General features: G+C 58.4%; 1 protein-coding gene across 1 annotated transcript; it reads right to left on the bottom strand.

The window, feature by feature from the left end:
- Nucleotides 1–5,641: 5,641 nt before the first annotated feature.
- Nucleotides 5,642–11,075, bottom strand: LEP (leptin). The gene is made up of 3 exons (XM_048827824.2): nucleotides 10,985–11,075; nucleotides 8,402–8,572; nucleotides 5,642–6,754 (listed from the first exon to the last, which is right to left on the bottom strand). Exons 1-3 carry the CDS (start codon nucleotides 11,060–11,062, stop codon nucleotides 6,392–6,394), a joined length of 612 nt encoding a protein of 203 aa, XP_048683781.2. The 5' UTR covers nucleotides 11,063–11,075; the 3' UTR covers nucleotides 5,642–6,391.
- Nucleotides 11,076–14,058: the final 2,983 nt, after the last annotated feature.

Raw genomic sequence — 14,058 nt, 5'->3', positions numbered from 1 at the left:
ATGGGTGTGAGCAGGTCTGAGGAGCCCAACTTACTCACTGCCTCGCGGGCTGTGTGACGAAGTGGGACTGTTCTTAATGGTTCCTCTGAATAGTGTGGGGGTGCCTCAGTTTCCCCTCTGCAGTTCTTAAGTATCTAGGTGGTGGGGTAAGGGTGTATGATCATTGCAGAGCCCTAGAGGGCAGGGGTCTGGACACAGAGAATGGCCGACACCCTGTTTCCTGGCACCTGATGGCCTGGGCCCTTCCCTCCTTCAAGGTGAGAGCTAAAGGGTTGGAGAACAAAGGAATCCGGTGACCTCCTGTCGCAGGAAAGGAACAAAGCCCAGGGGAGGAGGGGCTGGAGGGAGTTTCAGTTTGGGGGCTGGCTGGAGACATGGAGTGAAGGGCAGACGTGGTTGTCTGGCTCACTGCCCCCCAAAATGGACCCAGCTGAGGGGTCCTGTTCTCTGCACCTACAAGCTCTGTTTTAGACCATGTTCATGTCATCTAATAAACCTGTTTTACTGGCTGGCTGAGAGTCACGTCTGACTGCGAAGTTGGGGGGCAGGATCCTCTGGCTTTCCCAGGAGCCCCGTCTGAGCGGACTCGCTGTGGGAAGTGCACGGAGGGGCAGAGGATGCTGAGTGCTCCGAGGTCAGACCCAGGAAGGTGGAAGCTGTGTGAGCTGTGTGTCCTGCAGACAGGCTGCTCACAGGAAGGAGACTTCCCCAGAGTCCTGACTGGCTTCATGGGGAGCAGTTCCAGAGCATCGCCCGGGGACTCCGTGACAACTGGTGGCAGAGGTGGGATGTACTGCACCCCGTGGACAGCACTTCCTGCAGTAAGTGACCGGGGAGCAGTAAAACGAAGGGGGATTGACGAGGACCAGGTCTGCTGAAGGCTCAGAAAGGAGCGGTTTCAGGAGACGGTTAACCCCTGGGAGTGTGTGACCAGCGAGAAGGACTGTGCAGTAATGGGGTCCCCCTGGGGACTGCGGTGAGCAGTCTCAGGGGCGGAGGAGCCTGCGGCTTTACCCTGGGAGAGAGAAGGACTTTTGCAGTTACAGGGTTCCCCTGAGGATTGCAGCGAACAGTCCCAGGTGCAGAGGAGTCTGCAGCTCGACCTTGGCAAAGAGGGGGTGACCTCGACAAGGGCTGGCACACTAGGGGTTCTCCCTGGAAACCGTGGGGAGCTGAGAACACACGGGCCTGTGAGTCCACAACAACTTGGGAAGAGCGGAGTGATGGCCTGTCACCGTCTCCTGAAGAAGGACATTGTAACCCTGTGCAAAAAGAGAGGGTTGAGCATTGGAAAGTTCACCAAAGCAGAGTTAATCGTGCAGCTGGAGGAGGATGACCGCTCTAAGGAACAGATTCCTGACCCCAAATAGGGCTATAGCAGGATCTGGGAGCAGCTGGAGTGGTAGCCAGGCATCCCTAAGACTCCTGTCCCCAACCAGACGAGGGTCTTCACGATCGGGTTCCCCATCCGTGGATCGGAGACGGACGGGATTGGAGCTGAGTCCGAGAGAGCAAGAGGACTGTGGGAGACAGCGAGAGCCCGAGAAAGAGCTGCAGAAGCAGCAGCAGGATGAACTGGCGGTGGGGGAGCGGAGAGGCCTAGGGGACCTCCCCGGGGTGAGTGGGGATAGATCCCGGGGGGCCAGTTCCTCAGGGAACCTCGAGACTAAATTGCTGCCCCTGGTTAAGGAGGAGGGGATGTGGATGCCACCTCACTGCCTTTGAGCAGGCTGGCGATTTGAACCAGGGGGACCCTGCGGAAAAGCCCCGGTTTCTAGCTCCCTTGCTGGGTCCCAAGGACATAGACTCTGTCAGCCAGATGGTTGGGGATGTGGACAGGCTCCCACTCCTGACCCCAACCTATATGTCTGTGTGGAGTTTCCTGGGGCCAGGCCCCTCGGACCCCCAGTGGGAGCGGAAGGGGATGGTCAATGGGGAGACATTCCTGGGGTGGCGAGATTCTGGGACAGAGAGAACGGTTGTCAGGCCCTGGGTGGTGCAGCCTCAGATGCTGAGGGGCTGGGTGAGCTGAGTGAGGGTCCCAGGGACGAAGCCCCTCGCCCTGCCTATGGCCCAGATCCCTGTGCAGACCCAGGAGGGGTCGGGCTGGCTGGTCGTTGGGGTTCTCCAAGATACCAGCTGCGAGACCCTGTTGTGGGGCGACTGTATCTCTTTGGGACAGGATCCAGGCCCTGCTCCGGGTTTGAATTTGAATCCAGGGAACCAATCGGCGGAGAGGGAAATGGTCAGTGAAAATGCAGATGACCTGGCTGGCAGCAGGGAGGAGCTGCTGGGCTCAGGCTACCTGCCTGCCTGTGACCAGACCCCTGGGGCTCCCCGCCCCCATTGCACACCGGAGAGGGGGCTCAGCTGGCTCTGATGCAGTGAGGAAAAGAGCGAGCTCGCTGCCTACCCCACTGGGACAGCAAGGGCAGTGCTGAGCACAGGGGGAGCTGAGACCCCAGCTGAGTGGGGGGAGACACAGGCAGGGCAGGGGATCTGTGGGGAGTGACAAGGTGCTTGGTAAGGAAAGTCTGGATGAGCCTAGGCAGCCTTGTGAGCTGATGGCTGTGTCCAGTCAGCAGGGTGGGAAGGCAAGGAGAGTGGAAGATGAGAGTCCCTGGACCTTACCTGTTAGCTGGGTGGAGAATTGTGAAAGTGAAGGAAATGTGCCTGTGTCTGTCAGGGGTATTGACTTGCCTGTGGAGGGAGCTACCCTGATCTCCAAGCAGTTGTCTGTGACCAGCCTTGTGTGCTGGGACAAGGGGAAAGAGATCCCAAGCTGTGTGTCTGGGAAAGGAGAAAGTGTGTCCGGCTCTTCTTTGTCTGTGGAGCAGACAGAAGGGGCCTTTCAGCCTGTGATGGCTGAGAATAGTGCAGTTGTCTCAGAGCTGGTTCTGGATTCAGCTAAAGCCCAGGAAGGGAAGGGTCCTAGGTTTGTGTCTGCTCGGGAGAATGGCACCGTAACTAGGTCGCATCCAGTTAGTGTCTATGCAAAATCCCAGAGCCCAGACAATTCTGGTGCTTGTATTTTGCCTGTTGCTAGTGTGTTGTTGGGAAAGGGTGAAGCAACTCTGTCTAATCAGGGTGAGATCCTAACCAGGGCACAAGGAGAGCATGAAGGTGATGTGATTGTATTACCTACTGAGGGGGTGGAAACCTGTAGCAAGAAGGAAAAGATTCCTGAACTTGTGTGTGGCAAAAGAAAGGAGAAGGCTTCTGACCTTTTATCTAGGAAGTCTGTGAGTTTGCCTGAAACGGGATTGTGTAGAAATCCGCCGGATGGGCCAGAGGTAATTCTGGATGTAAGGGAGACCCAGAAAGAGTCTGTTGTTGCTCAGGAAAGTGTTCCTTTAGAGCAAGCCCTAGGTAAAGAGGGTAAGAGCAGAATTTCTGGGAGGGGTAAATAGTTGCATAGAAAAGCCCTGAGGAAAGGAATCCTCATGATTCTTTGCAAGCAGTTTACTGCAACTGAAGGGCGTGAAAGTGATCAAGAACGTTTCAGTTCCTAACAGCCAGAAATTTTCTGTTGTGAATGGATCCACTGACTTTCCTTCTGAAAGATCCAGTGTGGAGAGCTTTGAGAAGGTCTCAGATGAAGTGAAAGCTGTTAAGAAAGTTAAACAGTCCTATAACCAAGTGGCTGTGTTTGGCCAGCTTGTTGGGGAGAAGACCCAATCCCAGTTTGACCCCCTGGGGTTTTGGGGTGGCCAAAGGGCACGGGCCGCATAAACCTTACCACCTGCGGCCTGCGAGTGCTATCGACCACCCCCGACCTAAGGGAGGGCGTGAAACTGGAAGGGCCTCGTGTAATTCCTACCAAGGAATGGGAGAGATGCTGGGGCATCCATGGGAACGTTGGTGGCTTCGAACTTCCCCAGGTCACCGGCTAAAGTGACTCCGCTCAGTTCGATCTCGAAGGGGAGAGAGATGTGACAAAGTGGGACTGTTCTTAGTGGTTCCTCTGAATAGTGTGGGAGTGCCTCAGTTTCCCCTATGCAGTCCTTAAGTATCTAGGTGGTGGGGTAAGGGTGTATGATCACTGCAGAGCCCTAGAGGGCAGGTGTGTGCAGAGGTCTGGACACAGAGAATGGCCGACACCCTGTTTCCGGGCAACTGGTGGCCTGGCCCTTCCCCCCTGCAAGGTGAGAGCTAAAGGGTTGGAGAACAAAGGAATCCGGTTCCCTCCTGGCCCGGGAAAGGGACAAAGCCCAGAGGAGGAGGGGCTGGAGGGAGTTTCAGTTTGGAGCTGGCTGGGTCATGGAGTGAAGGGCAGACGTGGTTGTCTGGCTCACAGCCCCCCAGAATGGACCCAGCTGAGGGGTCCTGTTCTCTGCACCTACAAGCTCTGGTTTAGACCATGTTCCTGTCGTCTAATAAACCTTCTGTGTTACTGGCTGGCTGAGAGTCACGTCTGACTGCGGAGTTGCAGGGCAGGACCCTCTGGCTTCCCTAGGAGCCCCGTGTGACGAAGTGGGACTGTTCTTAATGTTTCCTCTGAATAGTGTGGGGGTGCCTCAGTTTCCCCTAGGCAGTTCTTAAGTATCTAGGGGGTGGAGTAAGGGTGTATGATCATTGCAGAGCCCTAGAGGGCAGGTGTGTGCAGGAGTCTGGACACAGAGAATGGCCAACACCCTGTTTCCTGGCAACTGATGGCCTGGGCCCTTCCCCCCCTGCAAGGTGAGAGCTGAAGGGTTGGAGAACAAAGGAATCAGGTGACCACCTGGCCCGGGAAAGGAACAAAGCCCAGAGGAGGAGGGGCTGGAGGGGGTTTTCAGTTTGGGGCTGGCTGGGACATGGAGTGAAGTGCAGACGTGGTTGTCTGGCTCACTGCCCCCCAAAATGGACCCAGCTGAGGGGTCCCGTTCTCTGCACCTGCAAGCTCTGTTTTAGACCATGTTCCTGTCGTCTAATAAACCTTCTGTTTTGCTGGCTGGCTGAGAGTCACGTCTGACTGCGAAGTTGGGGTGCAGGACCCTCTGGCTTCCCCAGGAGCCCTGCCTGAGCGGACTCGCTGGGGGGAAGCGCACGGAGGGGCAGAGGATGCTGAGTGCTCCGAGGTCAGACCCAGGAAGGGGGAAGCTGTGTGAGCTGTGTGTCCTGAAGACAGGCTGCTCACAGAAAGGCGACTGCCCCAGAGTCCTGACTGGCTTCATGGGGAGCAGTTCCAGAGCATCGCCCAGGGACTCCGTGACACCCCGCCTGAGCGGACACGCTGTGGGAAGCGCACGGAGGGGCAGAGGAGGCTGAATGCTCCGAGGTCAGACCCAGGAAGGTGGAAGCTGTGTGTCCTGCAGACAGGCTGCTCACAGGAAGGAGACTTCCCCAGAGTCCTGCCTGGCTTCATGGGGAGCAGTTCCAGAGCATTGCCCAGGGACTCTGTGACAGGCTGTCCCTCTGAGAGCCCAGTGCCCCTGCAGGCAGCCTTGCCCCCAGCATGAAACCCAGGCACCCCTGACCTGGCTGGAACGAACGCACACCGACGGGCCCGTCTCTGGACAGGACCTGGTACTGATCGGTGCTTTAGACCAAAAGCGCTAAGACACTTGCTGGTTTCTCTGAGCAAATTGTGCCCGAGTTTTCCAGGTCCAAACTGAAAGGCGATGAAATCCCATCGTTGGGGAGATTGGAACAGAACAGCTGCAGAGGAATTAACTTTACTTCAAAGCAGATCATAGAAGCAATAAATACACATGTCAACAAGCGAACAGGTCACACCTCCATGGAGTTTTCCACCAGCCCCAAGTCACTTTGGGCTGGGCGGGACCTTGCCGCTTTCAAGTCATCCAGAAGGAGTGATACTAAACCTCTGTTCCCCTCCCAACAGGCGGAGTGGGCCACGTATGTAACGCTCCCCCGTTTCTTGGCCCAGGAAGAGGATGCTAGGCTCCACACCCCCCCCAGACGCACAGCGCCACAGAGAGGCCACTGGGTCAGTGCGGCCCGTTTCAAACTTAAATTAAAATATATAGAGATAATAAATAAATACTGGAAAACTGCTCCAGGCATAGACTTCCTACAACAAAGGCAGGATGGTAGCTCCTGGATAGCCGGGCATGGTGCTCCTTACAGGGGAGCAGGAAACTTTTCTCCGGCATAGACAACCGTTCAGATTACAGACAAACTGTGTTTGCAAACTTCCAGCGGCGGTGAGAGTTCTCAGGCCTCAGGATTCTGCTCCTTGCTAGAAGGACAGCGAGGAGGGTATGTCCTGGCACCAGGTAAAGTCCTTGGTGCGTTTTCTCTCAGGGGAAGTACGGGTGGGAATGAAAATTCTGACATTCAGAGCAGCGGGCCAGAGGTCGTGCTCTGAAGCTGACTCACGGGAGAACCTAGCACACAGACGTCCTGTTCTAGGCTTTCAGTCAGCTGGTGATGCAGCCGTTCTCCTCTAGCAGCGCTGAATGTGATCCAGATGTTTGATGATGCTGTGCAGGCACTTCTGGAGCCGGTCCAGCGCCACCACTGCGGCCGTGTAAGGAGAGGTCGTCAGCAGCTCGGTCAGATTCCCCAGGGCGTCCAGGTTAGAGGATTTGTGGAAGGTGCAACCGAGGTGAGAACCCAAGGTCTGGATCAGACTCCGGAGGTTCTCTATGTCGTTGAAGATTTGTGCTACTGGCACGTTTTCCATGGGCAGGCTGGGGAGGATCCTCTGGAATATCTGCAAGGTCTCGTCCATGGAGTCTAAGCTCTCCAAAGGTCGCTCTCCGGGGATGAAGTCAAGCCCATTTATCTTCAAGTTCAGAGGGAAGAGCTGCATGGAGGAGAAGGCTAGTTAGCCACACTAGCGCAGGGCTGCCCTCTCTTCTCTACAGGGGCTGTTTGGCTAAGGACTATGGCACTTCTATGCTCCAGGGATCAGCCCCGGCAGCTCAGACAGCTCTAGAAAGGTCTGCATGCTCTTCCTTGGGACATGTCAAACAAGGCCATCACAAAGGCGTTAGGAAGGACACGCCAGCAGCCAAGGAACGGATGGGCCCCTTTGCTATGCTGCCTTTGAAGGCACGCTCTACAGCATGTGTGATGTGGGGCGGGAGGAGGAAACACATGTGCCATGTGTCTAGGTCACAAACAGGGGCTTGCTCTAACTGCCTCCTTATGCCTCCTGCCCTGGCTTCAACCAGAGAGTTACCTGGTGGGATTCCCCCAAGCAGAGGCAGATTACGGTTTCATGGGGCCCTTGACCAGAGCAAGGGGGGGGGTCCTCCTTACCCCTTCCATCTGCGGTCTCACCCCATTCTGCCCCCCCACCACTGCGGCCCCACAACCACTTTCTCCTTTCTGCTCCCCCGCCCCCAGACCAGAGAAGCTCTTTCCCCACCATCACTGCCCCAGGGCTGCAGCGGGGAGTGAGAGCCCTGAGGCCGTGGCAGTGAGCGAGAGCACCTCCAATCCCGGGGCCAAGGCCGGGCTCCGGGCACTGCGGCTTCCCGTGACCCACCCACACGGTGCTCTTGCCAGGGCTCCGTGCTTCCGCTGCCCAGCAGTGGATTTTTTCCGGGGCCCCCCTATTGGCCAGGGACCCTGGGCACGGGCCCCGTTGGCCCATTGGCTAATCCGCCACTGCCCCCAGGTAGGAATGCAGCATGGTGGGCCGTGTCGGGGCATACAGTGGCAAAGTCAAGTGAGAGTTCACAGCACCTGGCAGGAAATGGCTCACTTTGGGGCTGCAGGAAGGACGGGCAGTTAAACCACAGAGCCTGGGAGCTGGCTCCTTCTTGCCTCTCTGCCACTGTCACGTGACCATCCTTGGGCACCTCCTAACCTGCTCAGTGAGTGCCAGGGGCTTGGAGCATCGAGAGCCTTTGATGGGAGGTCTGAGGCACGCACGGAGATCCCTGGAGCAGTGCCTCGGGGGAGAACTCACCTGGACAGCCAGCCTAGGCCTGGGCCCCTCCGTGCTAGGGAGGAGAGGCGCTGAAGGGTTTGGAGCAGAAGGCAGATGATGGAAGTAGCACATACTAGGAAGTATGTGTGTGTTCTCTGGCTCAGAGATAAGGACAGCAGCCAGGATGTGACACCCCAGCTGCCTGTCCTCAGCAGAGGGGAGTGAAGGGCTGTCCCAGGGAGCAAGGGAGATTTATGCTGACCCTCGGGGAAGGCTCCCTTCCAGCAAGCTCAGGGACAGTGGAACTGTCCCCCAGGGGAAGGGACTCAGGGCGGGGTGGGCAGTTACAGACTCGTCGACCTGGCACCCGCAGTCATCTCCAGCTTTGATTCCCTGGGCCGGATGCTCAGCTGGTGGGGCCCACTAGCTTCTCTAGCTACCACCAGCAGAGGTCCTGGCCCCAGGAGCCTGTTCGTGCCCCAAGGGTGAAATACAGCAGTGCCGGGAGAGGAATCGTTCCGTGAGCTGACCCGATCGCCCCACTGATCCTCCACCCAGCTCACCCCGACGTACCTGGTGCTCCTGGATCCGGGCTATGATGGTTCGTGTGAGGTTTTTGGTGTCGGCCTTGACCTTGTCGATTTTCACCGGCCGGCTGTAGAAGAGAGGCAGCCAAAACCAGAGCAGCCCACAGAGCGGCAGGCTGGGACACCGCATTTTCCTCCCGCCTCCTTCGCTAAGGCCCTAAACAGGCAAGAGCGATGCAAGTTAAACAGGTGTTTGCAGCCCCCCAGAGACATGGCCTCCCAGGAGGTCTGAGAGCTGTGGGGTGCTGCCCCATGCTGGGGCTGCCCTCCTCTCCAATGGGGCACCAGGCCATCAGATGAAGGAGCAACCCCCACAAATCTTCTTCTGGCTCTCAGCTGGGTCTTTTAACCAAGCCCTGGAGCCTGTGCCAGTCGAGCCAGGGGTCCCAGCTGCTGACGAGGCACCTGGGGGCGTTGCATTGCACAGGCACGTGCAGGCCGTCTGCACCCCCAGGGGTTAAAGCAGTGTGACACAGGACGGGGAGGTGAAGGCCTGCAGCATGGTCTGTGCAACACACCTTACACTCGCAGCTCTCCATGGGAGTGTGGAGCAAATGTGTGAGTGATTTGGGCTGCACCTACCCGAGATCGGGGCCCCTGGGGCTGGGGGCTGCGCATACCCGGGGAGAGACAGGCTCTCCTCAAAGAGCTGCCAGGCTGGCTAGCCAGGGGGTGGGATAGAGAGGAGTCGCTAGGCCATAGCCCTGATGGGGAGTGGAGGGATTAAATGGCTCCCCCATGCTCCCAGGGGCAGGGTGTGTCAGAGCTGGGACCTGAACCAAGAGCTCCTGACCCCAGTCCAGCCGTCAGCCACAAGCCCACCCTTCACAGCAGTGCTTTGACCCCGAGCTGTGCTCAGGCAGAGAGCGACTCCCTTCCGCTCCCATGTCCTCATCTTACCCTCTCGCGGGCTTGGCGGCTGCCTGGGCACCCCTCCCCCCTCGCTGTGCATTCTTTTCTCGTTCGCTGGTGGCCACAGGCCCGTGCGGCTCTGCACCGTGCATGATGTGTCAAGGTTTCGGTTTGAGATTCCTGGCAGGGCTCCCTGCCCTGTGGCCTGCAAAGGCTCGGGCTGAGATTCCCGGCAGGACTGCCTCTTGCTGAAGAAGTGGTGGCCAGCAATCGAGTATGCACCCGGGGCCCCGGCAGGCTTGTGTCGGGGTTGTTGCTAGCCTGTGCCAGGGTCTATGCTGCCACATCTGCACTGCCATGGGCATTGCACTAGCTGGGTTAAAGCGGGTCGAGAGGCCCTTGGCTCGCAAAGCTGGACAGAGCTGCCTGGGGGCCTGGCAAGGTCCTGTCTCTACTGTGCAGGCAGGCGCCATGAGGTCAGGCAGTAACATCACCTCCGCTGTACAGGTGGGGAGCTGAGTTTAACCGACTTGCCCAGGGCCAGACCCCAGATCTCCCTCATCCAGCCCAACACCTCCACCACCAGACCTTCCTCTTGGCAAGGAGACCACGTGGTGCGGAGCAGAAAGGTCGAGCGCATGGGCAGTCGAGACAAGGAGGACACAAGGCCAGGGGGACATGCGGCCACTGGACCCCAGCACCTGGCTTAATCAGGCACCTTTCCCCTAGCAGGAATAAACCAGGCCTGACAGTGAAACACAACTGGCTCACCGTCTGCAGCCAGGGCTTCTCACAGCCCCAGCATCTCTGCGTGGGGAGAAGCAGAGCAAGGGACCTGGTGCAGAGAGCCAGTTAGCACAGTGCTCTGGGCCTGGGCAGGGACACTGGTTTTATACCTGGCCAGGTAAAGTCCCCTGGCAGCTCGGCAGGGCTGAGATAGACCCCAGTGTCCTGCTGACAGCTCCTCTGCACCCCCCAGGCCTCACGCTAAGCTAGCTCCCGACTCCCCCCAGCATGGGTGAGAGGAGACTCCAGCTCCCCTGGGACCTCTTGATCCCAAGCCGCCTTCCAGACCTGGCCCTGTGGCACTGGGCCCCTAGCTCACTATTAGCCTCCCACCTGGTCACTTTCCTTGACCCTTTTCTCCCATCTTCCTCCCTGTCTCTCCTGCTTCCTCCCTTGCCCTGAGGTGCTGCTTCTCAAGACCCCCTTGGGAGCCCCCTGTCCAGCGGGGCTTCAGATCACCAGGACTATGGGGCTCCTTCCCCACACCTCCTTGGTAGGGGTGAATCCTGTCTTGCCCTACATGATACACCCCCCCGCCCCCCCCCCGACAGCCCCATTAACACAAAAGTGCCACCTGGCACTCTCCCTGCACAGACCTCCGAGCCTCAGTCCCATTTTGCAGCAGGGGAAACTGAGGCACAGAACGGGGCTATGGCTGGCAGAGCCAGGGAGGGAACCCAGCTCCCCCGAGCCCCTACCCTACCCACGGGGCCACCGTCCACCCCCGCCTGGCAGCTTTTAAACTCCATGGCCCCGGAGAGGCTCCTTCCCCGTCCCCAGCCAGGGCAGAAGCGCTGGGCTCCCGCTGCCTTCCCCCTGTCGGGGCTGGGGCAGAGCAGGGCAACCCCTATCTGAGCTGCGGCGGGGAGCCAGCCTGGGGCCCAGCGCCCCGGGCGGGACGGAGGGGAAGGGAAGGGGGCCCCCACCTTACCTCCCGGCTCCCTTCGCCCTCCGCGCTGCGCTGGCTCCATGTCGGGCCGGGCCGGCTTATATAGAGCCGCGGCAGCATTGCACAAGGGTTACTCATCGCACCCCTCCTCCGCTTCGCCCGGCGCTGCAGAGCGAGAGAAGAGCCGGGCCGGCGGCAGCGCGGGGCGCCCCGGCCGTCCCACCCCCTCCGCCGCCCCCCGACAGCCCGCGGGCCGCGCGGGGGGCAGACGCGAACCCCGGGGTCGCCCCGCCGGCTGCTGCTGCTGTCATTTGATCAGATCGCGTTAATGTAACTTCTCCCCTTCGACTTCCCGCTTCCTCTCGCCTTGTGTACGATAAAGGTGTCTCTGTGGAAATATCCCCGCTATCTATGCCCATCCGTCCCCCACCCATCCCTCCCCGCACCCCCTCGATCTATCCCCATCCCCCCTCTATCCACCGGTTCCTGCACCCCTCGATCTATCCCCATACCCCACCCATCCACTGGTTCCTGCACCCCTCGATCTATCCCCATCCCCCCTCTATCCACCGGTTCCTGCACCCTCTATCTATCCCCATCCCCCCTCTATCCATCCGTCCCTGCACCCCTCGATCTATCCCCATACCCCACCCATCCACTGGTTCCTGCACCCCTCGATCTATCCCCATCCTCCCTCTATCCACCGGTTCCTGCACCCCTCTATCTATCCCCATCCCCCCTCTATCCATCCGTCCCTGCACCCCTCGAACTATCCCCATACCTCCCCCCATCCACCGGTTCCTGCACCCCTCGATCTATCCCCATACCCCCTCTCTATCCACCCCTCCCCACACCCCCTATCTATCCCTATACACCCCCTCTAGCTATCTATCTGTCTCCAAACACCCCCTCTGTCTATCCCCACACACACCCTCTATCTATCTATCTATCTATCTATCTATCTATCTATCTATCTATCTATCTATCTATCCCCCCACACCCTCTCTGTCTATCCCCACACACCTCACCCATTTCTCTCTCGCTCTCTAGCGTGGGGCTGTGTGTTTGTGGTGTAACCAGTCAATGTTTGTAACGCGCTGTGAAAGCCCCAGGCCCCGGGCGAGGCGAACCCCGGCGGGTCCCTGGCTGGCCAGTCGGGTTTACGGACCGTGACATGTTACTGTGGTTTCACAATTGATTATTTAGCCTCCAGCGTTTTAAACTCCTACAACGGGAAGTGCTTTTGGCGAGGCAATAAGCTAAGGATGAGCCCTCCAGCCTGGATCGATATGAACAGCCAGGAGTCGCTAGGGACAGTTACCCAAGGAGGCGTGTCCGGAGGAGCGGCGCTCGGCGCTGTACGCCTGGTGTGCTGCTGGTCACACGCGCTGAGGACGTTTCTGTGCTATTAATTCTTTCCTATGAGACAACGAGTTTGAACAAGAATTGCACTTCGTTGTGCAGACAACACACCCTTTCCCCTTGGATCAGCAGCCCCACATCCAGCGCCTCGGACGTGCCAGGAGCAGTGGGATCCGTTTCCAACTTTCCTCTTCTCTTGAAAACTTGTGTTTATTTTTTCCAGCCTGAGTTTCGTTCTGAATAAACCGAATACCTTCTGCATTCTCAAGTGTCACAGAAACGCGATCTGGACAGAGAATTCGTATCCCCTCCCCTAGTCTAGACTGGGGTAGACTGGACAATCCGAATGATCGAATTTTCCTGCCAGGAGAGGGCCAGTTTTGGAATCCATTTTGAAAAGATCCGATTTAATTTCCCGAAAAAACGTTTCACGCGCTGGATTTTAAAAGCGAAACAAAAACAGGAGCGAGAGCGCGCAACGGAGGCGCTCAATCGGTTGAAGATTAACCCAGCCCGGGTGGAGCTTTGCTTTCGGGACAAGGGATAAATAAATCTGTCCAGGAACAAATAAACCCTTCGAGTTGGCTCTGGTCCCACAGCAATCGCTAACCCCGTTGTCCAGGAAATAGACCGCGTGTTAATTCCATGTCCCCTTAAAGGGAGTTTGATTTTGCTTCCCTACATTTTGCAAACCGAGCCGCGAGTTGTTTTAAAAAGCCACGCAGAGGGTGGGAGCGCGCAGGGGGATTAGCGGGGGGCGAAGACAGGCCTCTGAGGTCAGCGGTGGGACCTTTTTGCCCCTTTTCGTTAGGGAAGCCAGCGCCTTGTGCAAGGAACCATTGGAGCTGCGCAAGGAAACTGCCCCCGGCAGGACGAGATTTTAAAAACAGACTTCAAACTCCTCCCTGGCGCAGCGCGCTCCGGGCACAAAGCCAGAGCTGCTCTCCAGCCAGGCGAGGGGCCCGGGGCCGGCCACGGAGCTCTGCCTGCCCCCCGCGAGCAGCTGGGAGCTCTCCAACGAGGCGGACTAAAGCTTGATTCCAGTAGGTGCTTGTTTGTGTAAAGCCAGCCCCGGGCACCTCGCTTCGGATCCGCCGGAACATTTCGGGCTCTCCCGCGCTCTGTTTAAACACCCAAGAAAGGAAGCCGATGTGAAAGTCCCGGGTGGCGCTCCTTTGTGAATACAGCTGATGACACGGGGATGTTTGCCCCCCTCCCCAAGAAAACAACAAGTCGGCGACCCAACCCCTCCCCTGAAGGGATGCAGCCCTCCGCGCCTTGGACTGCCCCCTGAAACCTCTCGACATCCCTTCCCGGTCCTGCTCCGGCCCATGCCCGCAGGCCATTCCTCCTGCCGCCCGGCTGCCCCCCGGCTCTCCGCAAGGCTGGGGCTCAGCTCCTTTGATGTCCACGGCTGTGTTGCCTGGCGAGCAGGGAACTGCTGGCGAGGCTCCCAAAGGCCCAATCCCTCTCCCCGGGCACACGCGGCCAGGGAGCGGGATGGGCAGGGCTGGAGCATGGGGCAAGTTTTACAAGAGCCCCGAGGGTTGAGTTGCTTCTAAAAAATCTCTAGGGAGAAACACAAACTCAAGCCGGTGACCAGACCCAGGGGGAAGATGCACACACAGGGCCAGACCCACGCCGTGCGCACACACATCGCAGCCAGACACACTCTGAGTACCCGTGCGACTGGCACATGGCGTATAAAATACAGATCTGTGTGCAGACCCTGGTTCCACACACTCCACATTTAA

Source organism: Caretta caretta, chromosome 1 (assembly GCF_965140235.1).
Source record: "Caretta caretta isolate rCarCar2 chromosome 1, rCarCar1.hap1, whole genome shotgun sequence".
In the NCBI taxonomy this organism is placed as follows: domain Eukaryota; kingdom Metazoa; phylum Chordata; order Testudines; family Cheloniidae; genus Caretta; species Caretta caretta.
This window is presented reverse-complemented; position numbering and strand designations above follow the sequence as displayed.